Consider the following 24522-nt stretch of genomic DNA (forward strand, 5'->3'; position numbering starts at 1 on the left):
TTACACCCTGTCCGATTTTACGCTCCATTGAAGTGAGGCTGGCTATTTGAGGGGGGTAGTTAATATCAGTCGGGATACTCATTGAGGGGAGGAATACTCCATCACACTGTCAGGCTCAGTAACCTCCAAACCAGTGCTGCCAATGTCATCCCCAGTACTTGATGTTCTAACATAGATATTCAACAGCATAAAACAGGATGTTATATTTATCAGAATCCTTCGTAATCGTTTCATTTATTAAACAGCTGACAGTGCTCCTCATTCCTGGAACCTTCACTGCCAACTTATCTTACATACAATTTGCAGCACAAAACAGAAGATTCAGCCCAACTGGTCTATGCCGGTGTTTATGCTCCACATGCGTCTCCTCCCACCCTGCTTCATCTCACCTTATCAGCATATCCTTCTCTTCCTTTCTCCCTTTATCTAGCTTCCCCTTAAATGAATCTACTCTATTCGCCTCAACTGCTCCATGTGGCAGCGAGTTCCACATTCTCACCACTCTCTGGGTGAAGAGGTTTCTCCTGAATTAGCAAGTTCCACATTCTGCCGGTGGGAATTCTCACAAGAGCAGGAGCTTCCACCTAAACTAGGCACCAGACGCAGGCACTGAGCAGGCAGGCGGGGCAATGAAATTGCAGTGAAAGAGGGGCATGGGTGGCAATGAAAGGAGGAGATGGATGGCAGTAGGAGGGGGAAATGGATGATAATGAGGGGAGAGTGAAGGGACCAGAGGCTGGAAGCAAAGTTTCAGGATGGAGGATTAGAGACTGAGATGATTAAATGCTCCATTGGAGCTTGTAGTTCCTGCGTTCCTTGCCCTGGGATGGGTGCAATGTACAGAGGGCAGCAGGCCAGGGTGGAATCACAGAACTGTGGCAATGAATAACTATTCTATAGTTTTGCTGGAGTACCTTTGGGGCTGGGGAATATTTATTGAGAATTTTCCCTCACAAGGTAAGGTGGGTGAGGTGGAGCCTGCAATCCCACAGTTTCTATATTGTTGGAGAAGGAGGAAAACCTGATGGTCCTGCGAGGCTTCTCTCATTTCATTCTCTTAGATTCCTACATGTTCACGCACTCAGGTTAAAATTTTAACTCACCCCGCCTGGCGGACACCGGATTAAAACGAGGGGAGTAACTTACCCCCTCCTATCCCGACGGGTCCCAATATTAACCTGCTCTTTTCAGCAGGCAAGTAGGACCCCCCCGTCCGAAGTGGGCGGGGTTCTCTTTAAATATGGATATCAGGTCCCGATCTACTATTTTAGTCAGAGGCAGAGTTGGGGGGAGAAGTGAGGAATTCACCATCAGGCCAAACCTGTCGGGAGGGGGATCGTGGGCCAGAAGAGGCCCAGCGGGTAAGTTTTTATATTTTGTTAGGTGTCCTTGTGGGTCAGGAGAAGCAGGAGTGTTCCTCCAGGCACCACAAAGAATCCTTAGGCCTCTCTTGCTCCGGGCAAACTCCCACTCCCCCGATCGCCTTCGCCCCATGAAACCCCCCCCATCACTTCCCGATGCCGCAGGTCTCTGGCCTCCTGCTCCCACCCGCCGGCCAGGCGGTGGATCTGGCTGGGTTTGGGTGGGAGTCCGATGGAAGTTATGGTAATGAGGCCTGGCAGTTGAAATCAGCTGTCTCGATTGTAGCTCTTCTGCTGACGCAGATTTTTAGGAAGTTTGAACCCGTGACCTCACCCTGTGCAAGAGCTGCTACTTGCCTAAACTACGAGATCTTCTCCATCCATCTGGGGCCACTCGAGATGCTACCCGGGGGCAACCACCGTAGTTCACCTGGAGGTCCCAGGGAGCAGTGGAAACAGGAGTGGACAGGAAGGAAATGGGCCAACTCGGGATGGTGCAGACACAATTCATTTCACCCCCTTTTACATCGCTCTCCCACCCAATTTCAGGGGAGATAGTGAAGGATATTCCACCCTTTTACAGTCCAGATCAAAGACAGTCGAAGCTGGGACCTCGTCAAAGTATTACTTGATAAAGCAACCTCAGGAATTTTTCAAAAGCAAAAAAGCCAGGAGAGTAAGGCCAGAGGAGCTGGAATGGTCTCCAGACAGTTTAATGGAGGCAAAAGCATTGGAGTTGTTCAAAGTACTGTTGGATGGTGTGATGGGATTCTGCAAGAATGAGCTTTGAGTGGCCAGATGACCTTTGCTCCGCCCATGCTTGCACTGATCCTGAGAACAGTCAACCCTTTCAGGAGGCAAAGCACTGGCCAGGTTTCTTCTTCGGATCCGCTCCCATTCTATGGCCGTAACTTCGTTGGAAGTTCTGCAGAAACCTGGTTTTACACGTGTAAATAGAGATCCCGCCACACTTCCGGTGCCAGCGGAGTGGGAACAGCTCCGAGGAAATTCCCAGCCATTATCCGTAACTTTATTCCACCTCAGTTATCTGGCACAGGGATCACTTGTCAATTGTCAACAATTCCACAATTAGGGTATGAAGCCAGTTTCAGTTAAGTAAGCTGGGGAGCCTGACATGCACATTAGAATCATAGAATCATAGAAGTTTACAACATGGAAACAGGCCCTTCGGCCCAACATGTCCATGTCGCCCAGTTTATACCACTAAGCTAGTCCCAATTGCCTGCACTTGGCCCATGTCCCTCTATACCCATCTTACCCATGTAACTGTCCAAATGCTTTTTAAAAGACAAAATTGTACCCGCCTCTACTACTGCCTCTGGCAGCTCGTTCCAGACACTCATTACCCTTTGAGTGAAAAAATTGCCCCTCTGGACCCTTTTGTATCTCTCCCCTCTCACCTTAAATCTATGCCCCCTCGTTATAGACTCCCCTACCTTTGGGAAAAGATTTTGACTATCTACCTTATCTATGCCCCTCATTATTTTATAGACTTCTATAAGATCACCCCTAAACCTCCTACTCTCCAGGGAAAAAAGTCTCAGTCGATCCAACCTCTCCCTATAAGTCAAACATTGCTCTTTCACGATCCAAACTAAAGAAAGACAAAAACAACTTGAATTTCTAAAGCGCCTCAGGACGTCCCAAAACTCTTTACAGCCAACAAAGTATTTTTGAAGTGTAGTCACTGTTGTAATGTAGGAAACACAGCAGACAATTTGCACACAGCAAGGTCCCACAAACAGCAATGAGATCATTGTTTTTTTTTAGTGATATTGGTTGAGAAATAAATATTGGGCAGGACACCAGGGAGAATTCCTCAGCTCTCCTTCCAATAGTGCCACCCAAGATGATTTAACATGGGATCTTTTACATCCACCTGAGAGGGCAGACCAGGCCTTGATTTAACGTCTCATGCAAAGGACGGCACCTCCAACAATGCAGCACTCCCTCAGTACTGCACTAGGAGCGTTAACCGAGATGATGTGCTCAAGTCTCTGGAGTGGGACTTGAACCCACAACCTTCTGACTCAGAGGCGAGAGTGTTACCACCGAGTCACGACTGACACCTACATTAATACCAAAAGTAGGCTGGATTGCTTGGTAGACTGGATCTGTCTCTGGTTTCCTTTTGCTGCATGAAAAGAAGCTTCTATTCTGGTTCAAGTGACACCATCCATTTTACAATGTTCTGAATATTGTGCTAGCAATTCAGTCCACCACAAATGTTTTGTAGAGGATAATTCACAATCCTTCCAGACAGTCAGTTTTCAGGATCGCTTCCTGTAGTATTGATTAAGGAGAATATTGTAGTGCTGGAGAGAGAGGATGTCCTGGAGGGGTCAAGGACAGAATCTATTTGGTTAGAGTTAAGAAACAATAGAGGTACCATTACACTACTGGGTGTATTCTATAGGACACCAACTAATGGGAAGGATATAGAGGAGCAAATTTGCAGGGAAATTACAGAAAGGTGCAAAAGCCATAGCGTAGTGATAACGGGGAACTTCAACTATCCTAATATAGACTGGGATAACAATAATAATATAAGGGGCAAAGAGGGGGAGGAGTTTTTGAAATGTGTCCAGGATAACTTTCATAACCAGTACGTTTCCGGCCCAACGAGGAAGGAGACATTGCTGGACTTGGTTATAGAGAATGAGGTGGGCCAAGTGGAGCAAGTGTCAGTGGGGGAACATTTAGGGAGCAGCGATCATAGTATCATAAGTTTTAAAATAGCTATGGAAAAGGACATGGACCGGCTAAAGTAAAAATACTCAATCAGAGGAGGGCCAATTTCAATGGGATGAGAACAGATCTGGCCTGGTTAAATTGGAATCAAAGATTGGCAGGCAAAACTGTAATTGAACAATGGGCGGCCTTTAAGGAGGAGATGGTTCAGGTATAGTCTAGGTACATTCCCAGGAGGAAGAAAGGTAGGGCAAATAAAGCCAGAGCTCCCTGGATGACGAAAGAGATAGTGAGTAAGATGAAACGGAAAAAAGGGACAGATGTCAGGTTGATAACACAAGTGAGAACCAGGCAGAATATAGAAAGTTCAAAGGGGAAGTGTAAAAGGAAATAAGAGGGGCAAAGAGAGAGTATGAGATTAGACTGGCGGCCAACATAAAAAGGAATCCAAAAGTCTTCTACAGGCATGTAAACAGTAAATGGGTAGTAGGAAGAGGGGTGGGGTCGATTAGGGACCATGGAGGCAGAGGGGATGGCCGAGGTACTAAATGAGTACTTTGCATCGGTCTTTACCAAGGAAGTAGATGGTGCCAGAGTCTCAGTAAAGGAAGATATAGTTGAGATACTGGATGGGCTAAAAATTGATAAAGAAGAGGTACTAGGAAGGTTAGCTGTACTTAAAGTAGATAAGGCATCAGGTCTGGAAGGGATGCATCCTAGGTTGCTGAGGGAAGTAAGGGTGGAAATTACAGAGGTACTGGCCATAATTTTCCAAACATCCGTAGATATGTGAGTGCTGCCAGAGGACTGGAGAATTGCAAATGTTACACCCTTGTTCAAAAAAGGGTGTAAGGATAAACCCAGCAACTATAGGCCAGTCAGTTTAACCTCAGGAGAGGGGAAACTTTTAGAAACGATAATCCGGGACAGAATTAACAGTCTCTTGGACAAGTGTGGATTGATTAGGAAAAGCCAGCACAGATTTGTTAAAGGCAAATCATGTTTAATTAACCTGATAGAGTTTTTTGATGAACTAACAGAGAGGTCAGATGAGGGCAATGCAGCTGATGTGGTGTATATGGACTTTCAAAAGGCTTTTGATAAAGTGCTGCATGGTAGGCTTATCATCAAGATTGCGGCCCATGAAATAAAGGGGGCAGTAGCAACATGGATACAGAATTAGCTAAGGTACAGGAAACAGAGAGTAATGGTGAATGGTTGTTTTTCGGACTGGTGGGAGGTGTACAGTGGTGTTCCCCAGGGGTCGGTGCTGGGACCATTGATTTTCTTGACATATATTAATGACTTGGACTTGGGTGTACAGGGCACAATTTCAAAATTTGCAGATGACACAAAACTTGGAAGTGTAATGAACAGCGAGGAGGATAGTGATAGATTTCAAGAGGATATAGACAAGCTGGTGGATTGGGCAGTCATGTGGCAGATGAAATTTAATGCAGAAAAATGCGAAGTGATACATTTCAGTAGGAAAAACGAGAGGAGGCAATATAAACTGGAGAGCATAACTCTAAAAGGGGTACAGGAACAGAGAGATCTGGGGGTACATGTGCATATATCGTTGAAGGTGGTAAGGCAGGTTGAGAAAGCGGTTAAAAAAGCATATGGGACCCTGGGCTTTATAAATAGAGGCATAGAGTACAAAAGTATGGAAGTCATGATGAACCTTTATAAAACACTGGTTCAGCCACAACAGGAGTATTGTGTCCAGTTCTGGGCACCGCACTTCAGGAAAGATGTGAAGGCCTTAGAGGGGGTGCAGAAGAGATTTACTAGAATGATTCCAGGGAGGCTTTAGTGGATAGACTGGAGAAGCTGGGGTTGCTCTCCTTGGATCAGAGACAGTTGCAAGGAGATTTGATCGAGGTATTCAAAATCATGAAAGGTGTGGATAGAATAGATAAAGAGAAACTGTTCCCATTGGCGGAAGGGTCAAGAACAAGAGGACATGGATTTAAGGTGATTGGCAAAAGAACCAAAGGTGACATGAGGAAAAACCTTTTTACACTGCGAGTGGTGAGGATCTGGAATGCACTGCCCGAGGGGGTGGTGGAGGCAGATTCAATCATGGCCTTCAAACGGGAACTGGATAAATACTTGAAAGGAAAAACTTGCAGGTCTTAGGGGATAGGACAGGGGAGTGGGACTAGCTGGATTGATCTTGCATGGAGCCAGCGTGGACTCGATGGGCCAAATAGCCTCCTTCTGTGCTGTAACCTTTCTATGATTCTGTCTCAGAGCTCTTGTTTATAATTCTGAAGGTGACAAAATGGACACTTCTGGAAAGCCTGAGCTGTTCTTTCCCAGCTCAACTCAAACCATCCACAAATCAAAGAATATCTGGTGCAGAAATCTAAACAATAAAGGAGTTAAGAGACTCACAAAGCCGAAAACATTAGTTTACAGGATGGTTGACAGTGAGATACAAACACTCTACATGTCTGTGAACATACATGTTTTTACAATGGAAAAAAACAGTTCTTTAGATCAAAGACAACCTATTTAAATCAGACCATCTGTAAGTCCAATCAACTCGTCAATCTGATCTAAAATCAAAGGAAATACTTTGAACATTAAGATGAAGGCAACTAACACAGACTTTTCTATAAACAGGACGTCAGAACAAACAAAAGGATATTAAAGTTGATTATTTGTAAGCATTTCATCTGACAGATCCTGGGGGTGCCAATGTCCTGTTAAAGTCAACCTACATCTTTTTTTTTCTCCTCAATGCGTTGAAATCAAGACTCATTGAACCATTTCTGACGCTAACTAAATTTTTCCAGGACTTCAAAACTATGGAAACTTATTACCTCCTGCAGTTTCCCCTCTTCCTACAATCTACAGACTTGCAAAAACCAACCTGGCATCCCTCGGGTGACCGATCTCACTTTCTCTCCCACCTTTTTCAAACCCCAGTGGTCCTCTACACTATTTCCTTTGGCCCCTCACAAGTTTCTCAAAATGAAAATAAAACAGCTGGATGTGGTTGATGATTGACTGTATATTAAATGCCAACTAATTAGCATTGCAGGTATAGAGTGTACTGAAATCGAAGGATACTCCAAAGGCTACAATTATGATGTTGGAAAGAAATTCAAAGGGGATGCTGATCACTCGTGGAACGCTGTGTTTCTGGAAGGGAAATGGCATTTCCTGGACAGCACATGGGGAGCAGGCCATGTGAACGAGACCTGCACCAAATTCACTTACAAGTAAGTCTTTCCTTTCACCTCGTGTAGTTTGCTCATCATTTACCCCCTTCCGCATTGACAGGCACAGAAGGCATAAAATGATGTCAACGTGTGGATATTTTAACCTTGTACTCTAAGGGGCAAGTTATCTTTGTAGTTTCTCATATTTCCCTTTTATTGAGGTGTCTATGTACCTGCCCAAGAATGCAAACAGGTGACCCATTCGCAGGACTTTGCTGATGTTGCTCTGCAATCAGCAACCAGAGAATGCCCCAGTTATCCAAGGAACTCACCCTCTAACCTGGCTCCCTGTGGGGGATGTCTCATCTCTGCTCAGCCCCTTTCCCCTAATGGTGTGGCTGACTGTACTGGAAACTGTGATGTAGTATTTCATGGTACAGTGCGTTGTAGCCCCAGTTAGGACAATATTTCCATGTGATATTGGGCACTACTTCTCTAAGAGAAATGATGAACTAGAATGAGTTTGAAAGTGGCCCAACTAATAGTGAGTGGGAAGGGCCATGGTGAATAAACCTGAAATAGCATTCCCACCAATTCCATATTGTATCCACTTTGGGTGAAAATTCAGACAGTAACTTTAACCTTTTTTAAATGATCACCTTTAAGACAAAACTGAATGGCTCTGTGCTGAAATCAGTGTTATAAAGAACCTGGGCTAATCATTTCATAAACATAGAGTCGATCACCATCCTTAAATTCGCCCCACAGGTACACCCACACCTTGGTACAATATGTAGTAAAATATGCAGAGGGCTATACTCAGAGATCAGCACAAATTCCAATTGAGAACTCAAGTGATCTGAATTGGGCTACCAGGGATATGGATATGCTTCATCCATGAAAAGTAAATCCATTCAAATTTGCTCAGAGTCATTTTCATTTCTGCGGAATTTTAGCGAAAATGACCGAGAATAATTTGAGTGTAACCTGATCCAGCTCCAAGCGTTGGGCGACAGAGTAGAAGCAAATGGGTTTGTGGTTCAATTCTTTAGCGAGGAGGGGGTTTGGAAAGGGGCTCTTATTTTCCTAATGAGAGAAAGAGAGACATTAGAACTGAACCTGTGTGTAGGTTACCTGCATAGTGACATCTCGACAGTAATCAAGACATGAGACCTAAACAGGAGAAATAAAACTCACTAAAAGAAAGGATCCTAAATGTTTAAATGGGGCTTCACTTTGAAGAAAAGAACTTGTGCGATTCTAGAACGAGACAAGAGGAGCAGCTTTTGCGGCAGGTAAACTGCACAGTGACAGTTTTTTCACTTTCTCCGAGAAGCTCAAAGTGGAGTGCCCTGGCTCCATCAGGTAAACGGACAGCAAGTTATGAGAATAATACATTATACTGTCTGGCCAAAAAGGAAGTCTTTTCCTGCTTATACAATCAAAACAACTTTTAAAGCAGACTTTTTCAGACATAGGAACAGGAGTAGGCCATGCAGTCCCTGAATTCATGGCTGATCTGTACCTCAACACCATTTACCTGCCTTTGCTCCATATCCCTCGATATACCCTTGCCTAACAAAAATCGAATGATCTCAGTCTTGGAAATTTCAATTGACCCCCAGCATCCACCACCTTTTGGTGTGGGGGGGCGGGGGGAGAGTTCCTTTGCATGAAAAATGCTTTCTGATTTCCCTCCGAAATGGCCTAGCTCTAATTTTAAGATTGTGCCCCTTTATTCTGGATTCCCCCAGAGGAAGTAGTTTCTCTGGGCTCAATTTTAAAATCAAATTGCGGGTGTGTTGAGGACGGGGAGGCTGCGAAAATGGTGAAAATCCCGAGTGGGTTTGGAAGCCGGCTGCAACCCGTCGTCTTCCGGGGTTGCCACAAATGCACCTGCATGCGGGCTTCACAAATCCAGAAGTCCCGCCGGCAATTAAAGCCACCGGAACGATACTCAAACCACTTATTGACGTTGTTAATCTCGTTGAAGTTGTAAATTTTGTGGAGATTGAGGCGGGGAGTGATTTTCATTCACCCTCAGTGTGTTTCCCGTGCTGTGGGAAAGACTCCATGTTGTAGGGGACGTGTTTCAGCCAGGAGCCAGTTGGACATTGAAATCCCTGTTTGACCGATGGGGATAAAAGGTGAGTTATTGCAGCAGGGGACTCAGTTCCATCAGACAAACTTTTGGCTGGGAGACCTTTGTGTTTAGACTAAAAATTCTTGGTTTACATCAGAATTGTTCTGTTTACACATATTTACCAACTTTTTGCGCCCCCTCAAACTGACACCATCAGATTGGGGGGGCACCATGGCTGCATTCACCACTACATCCGAGGACAAGCAACATCACCAGCCTCGCCAGGCATGGCATGCACCTCCACCACGTGGAGCTCCACAACCCAGTGCTGCGCCACAGGGACCTGCACAAGAGCAGCGGAGGGGAACAACAGAGAGAGCGACATCACAGGAGGCACTACCCTCGCAACAGGGTCTACATCTCCTTACCTGTCGCTGTCAAAGTCACCACTGCCCTCAACCTCTTCACCTCCGGATCATTCCAGGGTGCCACCGGGGACATCGCCAGGGTCTCTCAGTCGTCTGCATACAAATGCATAAGGGAGGTCACCGAGGGTTTGTTTTGCAGGGCCTCGCACTACGTCAACTTCCCCATGGACGACCTCAGCCAGACAAAGAGGGCAGTGGGATTCCACGCTGTGTCTGGCTTCCCACTGGTGCAGGGTGTCATCGATTGCACCCATATAGCAATACGAGCACCTCCACACGAGCCAGGACTGTTCATCAACAGGAAGGGCTATCACCCCATCAACACTCAGCTCGTTTGTGATCACCGCAAGAGATTCCTTCACAGATGCGCCAGATTCCTTGGCAGCTGTCAGATTCTTTCATTCGGAGGGAATCAAACATCCCGGGCCTCTTCCACGCATCGAACACCCACAAGGGCTGGCTCCTCGGGGACAAGGGATACCCCCTGCACACGTGGCTCATGACACCTCTGAGGAACCCCATCACCGAGCAACAGCGTCGATATAACGACAGCCACATCGCCACCAGGTCTACAATTGAGCATGTTATAGGGCTGCTCAAGATGCAATTTCGGTGCCTCAATCATTCTGGGGGAGCACTTCAATACGCACCAGACAGAGTGGGACACATTATAGTCATGTGTTGTGCCCTGCACAACATGGCGCTACGGAGAGGGGTACCGGTTGAGGAGGCCCCATCCCCTCATCCACCACCCATATCAGCCATCCCCATTGAGGAGAAGGAGGAGGAGGAGGGGGAAGCCATGGGCAGAGCAGCGGCTCACCTGGCTGCTTGTGAGGCCAGGGAGTCACTCATATGTGAACGGTTCTCATAAGATCAGAAAGTGTGAAGAGTCCAGTCCTCACACCACCTGAATAGAGCAGCGCCCACACCAGCCCCCTCCCTGCACAAAACAGTCCTGCAAATACACATACACCCACTGTAAAGTGACCCAATGGGTGGCATCAAGTGTCACCATTCATGGTGAACCTCATGAAAGAGCCTTATTACAGAAACCAGTCAAGAATGGGCAAGATGTGGCAGTAGTGGTGAGAATGATAACATTTAATGTGAATATAACAAAAAACAAATATAAATGAAAAACATGACATTCTGTGCATTCCCTTGATGATCACAAAGCCTTTGCCGTTCTCTTCCTACCGCTTCTAGTGGCAGGTTGCTCTTGTCCATGCCCTGACCGATTAGATGCTTTGGGCATATGCCCTCTGGGGCCCGTGAGGACCTCTCCAAAGTCTGTTCCAGCTGCACCTGTGCAAGGGATGACTCGGCCACCTGGAGGGGAGGCAGCATTGTGGGTACTGGTTGAGAGGGGGGCAACGGGTGAGACGTGGGGGCGGTTTGAGTGGCGTCCCCACCTCCATGTCCCCTTTCGCCATCATCCCTCCCCTGGGCCAGGCCCACACCGCTCCTACCACTCTGCTGGACGACAGTTTGGAGGACATGTGTGAAGCCTTGTAAGGCCAGTGCTGGTGTATCTGCCTGCCTCTTTAAGACAGCAGAATGTTGTTCACCCTGAGTCCGAACGGCCATTGTCAGGGCCTGAACGGACTCATTTGTGAGCCGTGCTTGAAGCTCCCTGCAGGCTAGCCTTCCCTCCATCGCAGACATTCCTGCACTTACCTGCGACACTATCTCAGAGATGCCCTCACGTCCCTGTGACAGTATCTCAGAGATTCCCTCCCATACCTGTGCCACCATTCCACTCATGCAGGAGTTGGACTCCTCCATCCTCTGTGCGATTGTGGAGAGTCCGTGTGGCACCTGTTCCAGCACCTCGCAAATGTGCTGCTGCCCCTCGATCATTCTCCTTTTAAAGGATGGCCCCCAGGGTTCAGCATCTGTGTCCAGCTGAGCAGAGCCTGGAGAGGAGTGCTCCCACCGACGCGGACTCTCCACAGCTGCCCCTGCCACCAGTGTCTACTCGTGCTCACATGTGTGGTGACTCACCGGGTGCCAACCCAACTAACTGAGAACAAGGACCCACTGAGGTGTGAGTATCTGCGCTGGTGGATGGCTCGCTAAGATTCCTCATAGGTCGGCAGGTCCTCTGAGGAATCGCCCTCTGCCATCACAGCGGTCGCTGAAGGCCCTGTAAGAAAACAGAAGGCAATATTAAGCATCATCACAGATGTGTCATTTTGCAATGAGCATACTGAGGTGTTCAACATGCCAATCATTGTTAACATCAATTCATGTTGTGTGATGAATGATAAAGTTCTGTCACCAGACGTTTGTGGGGGGCCAATCTCCCTGTCCCCGACAGACAGGCACTCGAGGGTATGACTGATATCGAGTGCCTCCTGCTCCGTGTTTGTGAGGACCACTATTTGCTGTGGACCCCCCCTCCAGTCCTCGCCCTCTCACGTGCATTCTTAGTTTTCTTCTCCAGGAAGGGGGAGAAAGTACAGACCTGAGTGAGTGAGTGATGGTGAAGTAGCCAGCCAAGGTTTGCATTGCTTTGGGTGCGGCTGACCGTGAAAGAGGTGCATCAGAGGGTGAGTATGAGACAGAGCCATAACACTGGATGAGGATTAGGGTGAGGATTGACTGACCTAGTTAGGTCATTGAAGTGCTCCCTGCACTGGATCCAGGTGCGGGAGATGTCGCTGCTGCTGGTGACCTCCTCTGCCACCTCGAGCCAGGCCTTCTTAGTGGCAGGGGCAGGCCGCTTCCTCCCATCCACGGGGTAAAAGACTTCCCTCCTCCTCCTCACACACCGGCCAGTAGCTGCTGCAGTGAGGCATCACTAAATCTCGAAGCAGCCTTCCCCCTGTGCTGCTCCATATTGTGTGTTCTTGGTGTTTGCTCCAGCAAAAGCCTTTGGAGCAATGGGCCTTTAAATAGAGCCGTTCCGGCTGACAGCCTGTGATGCGGGTGCGCAGTCCGCCCGCTGCACAGCTTTCGGACAGCAAACCCGGAAGCCACGTAAAGGGCCACCAATTAACTTGCGATCGCATGGGAAACGGTAAGATTTTATTAGTCGGGTTACCCGCGCACCCATTGACCCCCTCCCCCCCGCTGCCATCCCGCCGCCCATTCAAAATCAAGTCCACTGTATCTACCGTATTAAATCCCTTTATCATTTTAAACACCTCAATCAGTTCAACCCCTCATCCTTCTAAACTCAGGGGAATACAAGGTTTATGCAATCTGTCCTCTAACCCTCAAGACCCCAGTAAAAATAGTGACACATGTTAACAAAGCTATTAAAAAAAGCAAACTAAACACTGAGGTTCATTTCTAGAAGAATAGAATTAAAAAGCAGAGAAGTTATGTTAAACTTGTGTGGAACCTTGGTTAGACCACACCTAGAGTTCTGGTGCACAGTTCTGATCTCCATATTATAAAAAGGATATAGAGGCACTGGAGAAGGTGCAAAAACGATTTACAAGGATGATACCAGAACTGAGAGGTTATAACTGTCAAGAAAGATTGAACAGGTGGGGCTCTTTTCTCTAGAAAAGAGAAGGCTGAGGGGTGATCTGATAGAGGTCTTTAAGATTATGAAGGGGTTCAATGGAGTAGACATAGGGAAAATGTTCGCACTTGTTGGAGAGACCAAAACTAGGGGACATAAATCTGATAGTCACCAACAAATCCAATAGGGAATTCAGGAGAAACTTCTTTACCCAGAGAGTGGTTAGAATGTGGAACTCGCTACCATAAGGAGTAGTTGAGGCAAATAGAATAGATACATTTAAGGGAAAGCTAGATAAACACATGAGGGAGAAAGAAATAGAAAGATACGCTGACAGACTTAGATGAAGAGGGGTGGGAGGAGGCTCATGTGGAGCATAAGCACTGGCATTGACCTGTTGGGCCGAATGGCCTGTTTCTGTGCTGTACATTCTATGTAATGCTATGGAACCATTCTAGTGAATCTGCACTGCACCTCATCCAAGGCTAATATCTCCTTCCTGAGGTGCGGTGCCCAAAACTGAACCCAATACTCCAGATAGGGTCTGAGCAAGACTCTGTTCAACTGAAGCATCACTTCTTCCCCCTTGTATTCACAATTTATCATGACAGAGGCATTGTATTATTTAACACACAATATGTGGCAACATAGACAATCTCCATCGCATTGTTCATTGACAAAGACATCTCTCTCTTTCTCTAACTGTCGCTGCACTTCTTTCCCAGTCTAGTTCTTTTTGTGTTGCTCTACCTGTCTTCCACCCATTGTTGTCAGATGATTTTCTGCTTCACTCTCGCCCTTTCTGTAAGTCTCTGCTCTCCTCTGTCTCCTCCCCGTTTTGTTTGCCTCAGTGTCTCTTACACGTTTTTTTTTGCTGACATACTCAACACCTACCTCTTACCTCTTACCTTTCTAAAGTCGAAGGTATGCAGGAGGACGAGAGGTGATGAGAACCAGGTTAGAAGTGGGGAGAAGCTATTGAAGAGGTGTCATAACATGGATGGTGGAGAGAAAAAGTGCGGCTAAGGTTCAGGCCAGGAAGGACTTTTGAGGGTGGGGGGGGGAGGGGGTGTCTCCAGCCAGGAGGGAGGGAGGGAGCTGAGGATGCTGCATCCAGTGTGGGGATGGAAGGGGGAAGGCTTGACCTAGGAGCAATTTTAGGAAATGGGGTGTGGGAGTGCTGGGGTGTAAGAACACTCCATGGAATTGGAATCTAGGAGAATTTTGGGGGCGGCTTGGCTCCCCCAGCATTTATGGGGGAGGCTGGGGCACAGGGCAACTCTTGGGGTGGGCCGCAAGTGTTCATAGAATCATAGAATCACAGAAGTTTACAACATGGAAACAGGCCCTTCGGCCCAACATGTCCATGTCGCCCAGTTTATACCACTAAGCTAGTCCCAATTGCCTGCACTTGGCCCATATCCCTCTATACCCATCTTACCCATGTAACTGTCCAAATGCTTTTTAAAAGACAAAATTGTACCTGCCTCTACTACTGCCTCTGGCAGCTCGTTCCAGACACTCACCACCCTTTGAGTGAAAAAATTGCCCCTCTGGACCCTTTTGTATCTCTCTCCTCGTTATAGACTCCCCTACCTTTGGGAAAAGATTTTGACTATCGACCTTATCTATGCCTCTCATTATTTTATAGACTTCTATAAGATCACCCCTAAACCTCCTACTCTCCAGGGAAAAAAGTCTCAGTCTATCCAACCTCTCCCTGTAAGTCAAACCATCAAGTCCCGGTAGCATCCTAGTAAATCTTTTCTGCACTCTTTCTAGTTTAATAATATCCTTTCTATAATAGGGTGACCAGAACTGTACACAGTATTCCAAGTGTGGCCTAACTAATGTCTTGTACAACTTCAACAAGACATCCCAACTCCTGTATTCAATGTTCTGACCAATGAAACCAAGCATGCCGAATGCCTTCTTCACCACCCTATCCACCTGTGACTCCACTTTCAAGGAGCTATGAATCTGTACTCCTAGATCTCTTTGTTCTATAACTCTCCCCAACGCCCTACCATTAACGGAGTAGGTCCTGGCCCGATTCGATCTACCAAAATGCATCACCTCACATTTATCTAAATTAAACTCCATCTGCCATTCATCGGCCCACTGGCCCAATTTATCAAGATCCCGTTGCAATCCCAGATAACCTTCTTCACTGTCCACAATGCCACCAATCTTGGTGTCATCTGCAAACTTACTAACCGTGCCTCCTAAATTCTCATCCAAATCATTAATATAAATAACAAATAACAGCGGACCCAGCACCGATCCCTGAGGCACACCGCTGGACACAGGCATCCAGTTTGAAAAATGAGGTGGTGTTAAACCAAGTGTAGCCAGCCTTAGCAAAAAAGCTGGAAGAACAGCTTCCTAGAGAACAAGTGCTGGCATTAATGGACTCCAATCAGAAATGTGAATTTAAAATAAAATTTCTGGACTATAACTTGGTGTTGTAAAATTGTTTCCAATCAGAAAGGCAAAGGAAAGAGAGTGATAGGAAACAAGTGAGGGAGCCAATCACAAATTCAACTTAATGCAATCCCACTCATAATACTACTATCATTCTCTACAACAGAACACACTTCCCCATAGCCCACCCTCAAATGAAGGAAAGGGAGTCTACTCAAGGTTCACATGTAAAAATAGTTAGAAGTTTGTTCAGAAGTTTGACTTCTGGTCTTGTTTGAATCCTGCCCAGTTCGATCAATGAGACTCCTCTCTCTGCCAATCTGTGAGGTCCATCCTAAAATGACCTTGACTCAGACCCTGGTACATGCACAGCCTACATCTTGTGATGGGCATGTAAAAGGGTCATCAATCATAGATCAGGACCAATTCCAATTAAGAACCCGAGTGATTGAGTCATAATGTAGAAAATAATTGCTCAGATTGTCTACAGCATTTCGGCAGGGGGGATTTAAAGAACAATTATATGAAATATTTTGGATAACGTGCTGCTGCCATGTTCCAACAGACTGTCCCACATCAGTTTGCATTTCGATTGTCTGTCCATGGTTCTTCATAGTCATGCTATGAGGGAAATGTACAGAATTGTGATTTCCTCACAGGCAAGAGAAATGACCTTAGCAGGGACCTTGAGCAAGTCAAGACATGTGGCACTGGCAGTCGAAGAAAGGGAAACAAAGCAACACTGTACAGCTTCTCAACTGGCATTGCTGCTAATGGTGGACTGGCAGCTCCTTCCCATTTACCTGTCCTTCTATAACCAAAGTCGGGTCTGTGTTCCTCAGAGTTAAATTTAACAGCACAAAACTGCTAATCTTATTAGTAAAAAGCCAGCATTGTAAATGGTGAAATTCACATATTTTGGAGTTTATGGGAAGTGCTGTATCTGATATAACTTCCCACCTCCACCCTAGGAAACAAGTTTGTTTAGATTGTTTGTAATAGTGTCTGAACCTCTCAATTATGCAAGTGCCTTGTGTACTTTGCTACCAGACTGATGAAAAGTGAATTGATGAGTGAGAGACGTAACTTCACTTGAACAAGAGATGAAATTGACTGAAAAAGGTCACACAGAGAATCAAACCCACCAAAGTGCAAAAATAACCACTGCCGTTTTACAATGCTACTCATCGATTTTATTTCACATGATTCTAAGATGCTCTGTCTTTATATTGCAGATATGTTGAATTTTATTTCTTTACTCATCCCACACTTTTCATTAATAATCATTTCCCCATGGAAGAAAAGTGGCAACTGATTTCTCCAAGGATTTCTCTCAAAATATTTGAAAATATGCTGTTTAGGACTGGAGATTTTTATGATCTTGGTCTGGCATACATCCATCCAGATGTACAGGTGGTGTCCACAGGTAAACAGTGAGAGAATGTGAACATCTGCAAAGTTCTCATAATTGTATGATAGGTTGGAACAAGAAATCATTGGGGAGGAAGAGAGAAAGAGAAAAAGGGACAGAGAGAATGCATGAGGCAGGGAGAGAGAGCACGAGTCAGGGAGGGAGAGTGCGCGGCAGGGAGGGAGAGCGTAAGAGGGACAGAGAGTGAGAGAGAGCGCGTGGGACAGAGAGTGAGAGAGAGCGGGCGCTCGAAAGTGAAGGAGAGAGCGAGAGAGCAAGAGAGCGAGAAAAGAAGAGCAAGAAAGCGAGGAGATCCTTTGAATCGGTATATCTCCCACCAGATAAGGCTTAGCCTCACCCTCAGAGGGATGGGCTTCTACATATGTAGTTCAACAACAATCATTCCAGTTAGAAGAATTTTTTTCAAAACAATTGGTCAGCAATCTCAACTCCAATCCACTGGTAGCAGCAAATAAAACAGCTGCTACAATGAATCTGTGCCATTTACAATCAAAGCACAATACTCCAAAATTGGACAGAACCAGAAATGAATATTAGTGAAATCTGCCAAGATGGAAATCCAGGCTTGGCTTTCTTGCCTATTGTATAGTTTACTCAAAATGAGATGATTCATAACTCTGGAATGAAAGTAAAAAAGATGAGATATTGACAAATAAGCATGCTACAAATCCACATACAAGTGTTTATAAAATCAAACACACAAAGTCCGGAATTTCCTTAAACAGTACAACCAGCAAGTTACGCCAAAATTTCTTGAAAATTTTGTTAGCATAAGCTGGATCGTAAAAACCAGTGCAAACAATCGGAGCCCAAGGAACGCACTACCTTACTCCAAATTCCTTCTTTAAGTCCCTCTTTATGCATGAAAATTGAAGTTTGAAGCCATCGAACCATTATTAGGCACATTAGACACAGCATGGTTAAAAAAATGCAATCGTATAAGTTTTTCAATTTTTTAGTCCAATTCATTTTGACGCCAGAAAGATTCATTCAGAAGATACAGAAAATAGAATTTGGATGTGAAGAGAAATTTTTTTTTTAAATGCAGGAAAAAAATCAACACAAGACATCAGAAATATAAATTAGGATCCTGTTGCACCTAGAATTTTAGGCATGAATTTTTAGCCTGTTCAAGAAATTTAAGAGAACTGGGGAATGAAGTGGGGCAGGTGGAGCATGTTTTAGAGGGGGAGCATTTGGGGAACAATGATCATAATATCATTAGGTACAGAATAGTTATGGAAAAGGACAGGGAACAATCAAAAGTGAAAATACTTAACTGGAGGAGGGCAAATTTCAGTGAGTTAAAAGGGGATCTTGCCCTGGTGGATTAGAATCAAAAATTGGAAGGCAAAACAGTTATTGAACAATGGGAGTCCTTCAGGGAGGAGATGGTTCGGGTACAGAGTAGACGCATTCCCATGAGGGGGAAAGACAGGACTTCAAAAGCTAGAGCTCCCTGGATGACTAAAGATATAGAGATTAAAATGAAACAGAAAAAGGAGGCTTATGACAAATGTAAGGTTCATAATACAGTAGAGAACAGGGCTGAATACAGAAAGTACAGAGGAGATCGAAAAAAGGGAATAAGAATGGCAAAAAGAGAGAGTATGAGAATAGATTAGCACCTAACATAAAAGGGAACCCAAATGTCTTTTATAAGCATATAAATAGTAAAAAGGTAGTCAAAGGAAGGGTGGGACCGATTAGGCACAAAAAAGGAGATCTTCTTGTGGAGACAGAGGGAATGGCTGAGGTAATAAATGAATACTTCACATCGGTCTTCACTAGAGAAGTGGATGCTGCCAGTGTAGCAGTGAAGGAGGAGGTGGTAGTGATATTGGATAGGATATAAATAGATAAAGAGGAGGTACTTAAAAAATTGGCTGTACTCAAAGTAGAAAAGTCACCCGGTCCTGGGATGTATCCTAGGTTACTGAGGGAAGTAAGGGTGGAAGTTGTGTAGGCTCTGGCCACAATATTCCAATCCATTAAATATGGGAGTAATACCAGAGGACTGGAGGATTGCAAATATTACACCCCTATTTAAAAAAGGGGAGAGGGATAAACCCGGCAATTACAGGCCAGTCAGCCTAACGTCAGTGATGGGGAAACTTTTAGAGACAATAATCTGGGGCAAAATTAATTGGCACTTGATAAAGCATGGGTTAATAAATGAAAGTCAGCGCGGATCTGTTAAACAAAAATCATGTTTGAATAACTTGATTGAGTTCTTTGATGAAGTAATGGAAAGGATTGATGAAGGCAATACAGTTGATGTTGTGTATATGGACTTTCAAAAGGCAAGCACCACATAATAGACTTGTTGGCAAAATTAAAGCCTATAGGATTAAAGGGACAGTGGCAATGTGGATACAAAATTGGTTAAGGGACAGAAAGTAGAGAGTAGTGGGGAACTAAAAACAGAAATTGCTGGAAAAGCTCAGCAAGTGAGGCAGCATCTTTGGAGAAAGAAACAGAGTTAATGTTTCAGGTCGAAGACCTTTCGTCAAAACCAGTAGTGGTGAACGGTTGTTTTTCAGACTGGAGGGAAGTATACAGTGGTGTTCCCCAGGGGTCAGTATTAGGACCACTGCTCTTTCTAATATATATTAATGACCTGGACTTGGGTGCAGAGGGCATAATTTCAAAGTTTTCAGATGACACGAAACTCGGAAATGTAGTAAACAATGTGGAAGATAGTAACAGACTTCAGGAGGACATAGACAGACTGGTGAAATGGGCACACACATGGCAGATGAAATTTAACACAGAAAAGTGTGAGGTGATACATTTTTGGTAGGACGAATGAGGAGAGGCAATATAAACTAAATGGTACAATTTTAAAGGGGGTGCAGGAACAGAAAGACCTACGTACACAAATCTTTGAAGGTGGCAGGATAAGTTGAGAAGGCTGTTAAAAAAGCATATGGGATCCTGGGCTTTATTAATAGAGGCATAGAGTACAAAAGCAAGGAAGTCATGCTAAACCTTTATAAAACACTGGTTAGGCCTCAGCTGGAGTATTGTGTTCAATTCTGGGCACCACACTTTAGGAAGGTTGTCAAAGCCTTAGAGAGGGTGAGGAAGAGATTTATGTGAATGATACCAGGGATGAGGGACTTCAGTTATGTGGAGAGACTGGAGAAGCTGGGGTTGTTCTCCTTAGAACAGAGAAGGTTAAGGGGAGATTTGATCGAGGTGTTCAAAATCATGAACAGTTTTGATAGAGTAAATAAGGAGAAACTGTTTCCAGTGACGGAAGGGTCGGTAACCAGAGGACACAGATTTAAGGTGATTGGTAAAAGAACCAGAGGCGACATGAGGAAACATTATTTTATGCAACGAGTTATTATGATCTGGAATGTGCTGCCTGAAAGGGCGGTGGAAGCAGATTCAATAATAACTTTCAAAAGGAAATTGGATAAATACTTGAGGGGAGAAATTTTACAGGGCTATGGGGGAGGAGCAGAGGAATGGGACTAATTGGATAGCTCTTTCAAAGAGCAGGCACAGGCACGATGGGCCAAATGGCCTCCTCCTGTGCTGTACCTACTATGATACTATGAAACTACGAAAGTGCACTTTTGTAGGGTCGGGGAGAGGGGCTATGTTAACGAGCAGTAGTGGGTTTCTGTGGAAATTTTGCAGAATTGGCATAAAAGATTGAGGAAATTTGGGCAGAGAAATTCACATGGTACTTACACTGCTGTTTCAGTGCAAGTTTTCAGGAAGTACTAGACCATGTGTTATATATACGCACACAACTTACACATCACATAGTACTGGGGCACACACACCAGGAAAGATGAAAGACTTGCATTTATGTAACGCCGTTCATGACTTCAGGACATCCTAAAGCGCTTTACAGCCAATGAAGTACTTTCGTAGGCTAGTCACTGTTGTAATGTAGGAAATGCAGCAGCTAATTTCAGGCAGCAAGCTCCCACAAACAGAAATTAAATAAATGACCAAATAATCTGTTTTAGTAATCTTGGTTGAGGGATAAACATTGGCTCGGACACCTGGGCGAACTCTTTGAAATAGTGCAGTGGGATCTTTTACGTTCCTGAGAGGGCAAACGGGGCCTCGGTTTTATGTTTCATCTGAAAGACGGCACCTCTGACAGTGCACCTTTCCCTCAGTACTGCGCTGGAATGTCAGCCTAGATTTTGTGCTCAAGTCTCTGGAGTGGGACTTGAATCCACAACTTTGTGACTCGGAGGCAAGAGTCACAGGAAGTCTCCAAGGTCTAGCCTTGGTCTGTGCCATCAACCATCTCAACCAGGGTAACAGTGGGTGGGAGTGCTATAGTCGACCTCAGCAATCCTGAGCTGCAACGAGCAGCCCACCGCAGATGGCGTTACTCAGGTTTAATATATGGCCATAACTCAATGATCAACACTAGCAATGACTTATTTACTGTTCCCTGTTACCACAGCGGATTGCGTGAAGCAACCCGGGAAATGCACAGAGAGCATTGCCAAATTATCCTGCGTGTGGCTGGCCCAGTTATGGCAACGAGAGCCCTGGAACACAACCAGATTAATTAATAAAGATATTTCCTGTTACTTCAGGTCTCCCATGTCAAGAAGTCAAAAAAATTCACACACAAAACCATGAAAATATGGGAGTCGGCAGTGGGGTTTTGTACGTGTTGAGTATACCATGTCTCTTTAGCAAATTGCTGCAAAGTTATACTAACACACCTAGTATCATACTAAAAACCAGCAGAAACCCATAGTAGAGTTCACCAATGTGGGCATGTCCAACTTGTTTAACTAATTTTCAATCATTTCAAACAGTGAACGGAAGAGTTATCATCAATATAGAATGCACCTACCCAACGTTATTCATGTACAGTCTAGATGATAAAAAGGACTGCGCTATGATGACCTTAACTAAATATGGCATGAAGCTGGAGGTTCTCCCCGATAAGACTAAAGATCACAAGTTAAAGATCTATGCCAAACTGTGGAATGCTGAAGACGAGGCATATTCCTTTGTATGTGCATATTTGGTTAAATGCGATACTATCGATGAAAGCTTCAAACTGCCAAAGGCATTTCATAATCCTTTGGGTCCCAGCTGGCTTACTGAGTCAAAGGGACTTCTTCAGCCCTCACACACCGAGCCCCTCATTTACTGCGATAATGGCCAATGTACAGTAAGGTTTATGCTGGTTAAAGATTTATCTTTCACCAGCAAACTGTCCTGTGAAGAGGTCAACTTGTCAGATGAGGTCATGAGAAATCACGTCTTCAAAACTCAACAAGGCAATTGGGTGGAATTCAAGATCCAACTGCCTCAATCAGGGCTTTACGTTTTTACAATCTTTGCCAAGGACAAGGCAAATCCTAGCCCCACGCATGATCACGTGTGTGAATACTTCATCTCGTGTACAAATCAAAATGTCCACTGGCCGGTTTTCCCTAAAATTTACACCTCCTGGACTGAGGGATGCGAGTTAATAGAGCCTCTCACTGGGATTCTGCCACAATACGAGTTAGTGAAATTCAAGCTTAAAATCCCCCACGTGAGAAAGGTCCAAGTATATGGCAAAACAGCTTGTCCACTGAACATGACAAAGGATGGCTATTGGGAAGGAAGTTGCAACACGCAAGACTCCAAGCACCTCAATGTTGGAGTTTCCGATAAAATGTTCGACACGAAGTTTACATTTGCCCTTCAATATGAGGTAGAGGACACATAGCCTGGACAAGGTTATAATATAATGAGTTTCTGTTCTCATTCACCATTATTAGCAAAAATGAGGCTGCTTGCTATGTTAGGAATAAAAGTGCTTTACGAAAACACATGTGATTCATCTTAAAGTCTGTCTAAAGATAATGAATATGTTTTGTACAGTGTGATACTACCTTTGCAATGGACTATTTTCACCTCTTGACGTGTGATACATGACAGTATCATACTGCTTCTTCATTCAACTTCTGGACAAAAACAAATGAAATGCCCAAACAAGAACATTTATATAGTGCCTTTTATGTCTGCAAAATGTCCCAAAGAATTTCAGTGCTAATGAATTACCTTTGAAGTGTAGTCACTGTTGTAATGTAGGGAAACTAAGAAGCCAATTTATGCACAACAACAACTTGCATTTATATAGCGCCTTTAACGTAGTAAAATGTCCCAAGGCGCTTCACAGGAGCGATTATCAAACAAAATTTGCCATCGAGCCATATAAGGAGATATTAGGACAGGTGACCAAAAGCTTGGTCAAAGAGGTAGGTTTGAAGGAGCATCTTAAAGGAGGAGAGAGAGAGACAGAGAGATTTAGGGGAGGGAATTCCAGAGCCTAGGGCCGAGACAGCTGAAGGCATGGCTGCCAATGGTGGAGAGATGAAAATCGGGGATGTGCAAGAGACCAGAATTGGAGGAGCGCAGAGATCTCAGAGGGTTGTAGTGCTGGAGGAGGTTACAGAGATAGGGAAGGGCGAGGACCATGGATTTGAAAACTGGGAGCCAATGTAGGTTAGCGAGCACAGGGTGATGGGTGAACAGGACTTGGTGCGTGTTAGTATTCGGGCAGCGGAGTTTTGGATGAGCTCAAGTTTACAAAGGGTGCAAGGTGGGAGGCCGGCCAGGAGAGCATTTGAATGGAGGTAACAAAGGCATGGATGAGGGTTTCAACCCGAGATGAGCTTAGGCAGGGTTGGAGATGGATGATGTTACGGAGATGTAGAGGATATGGGGTCAAATAGGAGGCCAAGGTTTCGAACAGTCTGGTTCAGCCTCAGAAAGTGACCAGGGAGAGCGATAGTGTTGGTGGTTAGTGAACAGCCTTTGTGGTGGGGACTGAAGACAATGGCTTTGATCTTCCCAATATTTAATTAAAGGTAATTTCTGCTCATCCACAAACAGCAAGTGAGGTAAATGATCAGAGAATAATGGTGGTTGAGGGATACACATTGGCCAGGACACCAGGAGAACCCCCCAATGCCCTTCTATGAAAGCTGTGGGATCTTTTATGTCCAACTGAACAAGAAAATAGGGATTTGGCTTAATGTCTCATCTAAAGGAAAGCACCTCCACCAGTCCAGCAGTCCCTCAGTACTGCAATGGTCAGCTCTGGAGTGGTGCTTGAGCCCATGACTTCCTGACTCAATAGCGAGAGGCCATCACTGAGCTAATATTAACACAGTGGAAAAAAAACCCTCAGAAACAAAACAGATCCTTTCACAAGATGCTTTCAAATGCACGACCAACGATCACCCATAATAACTGCAGAATCACAGCACAAAACTACTGTACTTATTTTCAGCACACATATAAAGATGAAATCATGCAGCATAGAAAGAGGCCATTTGGGCCATCGTGTCTGTGCTGGCTCTTTGAAAGTGATATCCCATTAGACCCACTCCCCTGCTCTTTCCCCATAGCCCTGCATTTTTTTTTCAAATATTTATCCAA

General features: G+C 45.0%; 1 protein-coding gene across 20 annotated transcripts in view; it reads left to right on the forward strand.

The window, feature by feature from the left end:
• The window catches only part of LOC137331694 (kyphoscoliosis peptidase-like), a 273350-nt gene extending 250443 nt beyond the window's left edge, over positions 1–22907 (forward strand). For 18 of the 20 annotated variants that reach the window (XM_067995661.1, XM_067995663.1, XM_067995668.1 and 15 more), the window contains 3 exons: positions 7118–7306; positions 16895–17085; positions 21897–22907. In XM_067995661.1, the coding sequence (XP_067851762.1) occupies positions 7118–7306; positions 16895–17085; positions 21897–22804 (1288 nt within the window). In that variant the 3' untranslated portion in view covers positions 22805–22907. Of the gene's footprint in view, positions 1–6352; positions 7066–7117; positions 7307–16894; positions 17086–21896 lie in introns of those variants that run through there. The other 2 variants (XM_067995680.1, XM_067995681.1) reach the window with 2 other exon arrangements.
• The last annotated feature ends 1615 nt before the right edge of the window (positions 22908–24522 follow it).

The sequence above is a fragment of the Heptranchias perlo genome, chromosome 13, assembly GCF_035084215.1.
Source record: "Heptranchias perlo isolate sHepPer1 chromosome 13, sHepPer1.hap1, whole genome shotgun sequence".
NCBI lineage: Eukaryota > Metazoa > Chordata > Chondrichthyes > Hexanchiformes > Hexanchidae > Heptranchias > Heptranchias perlo.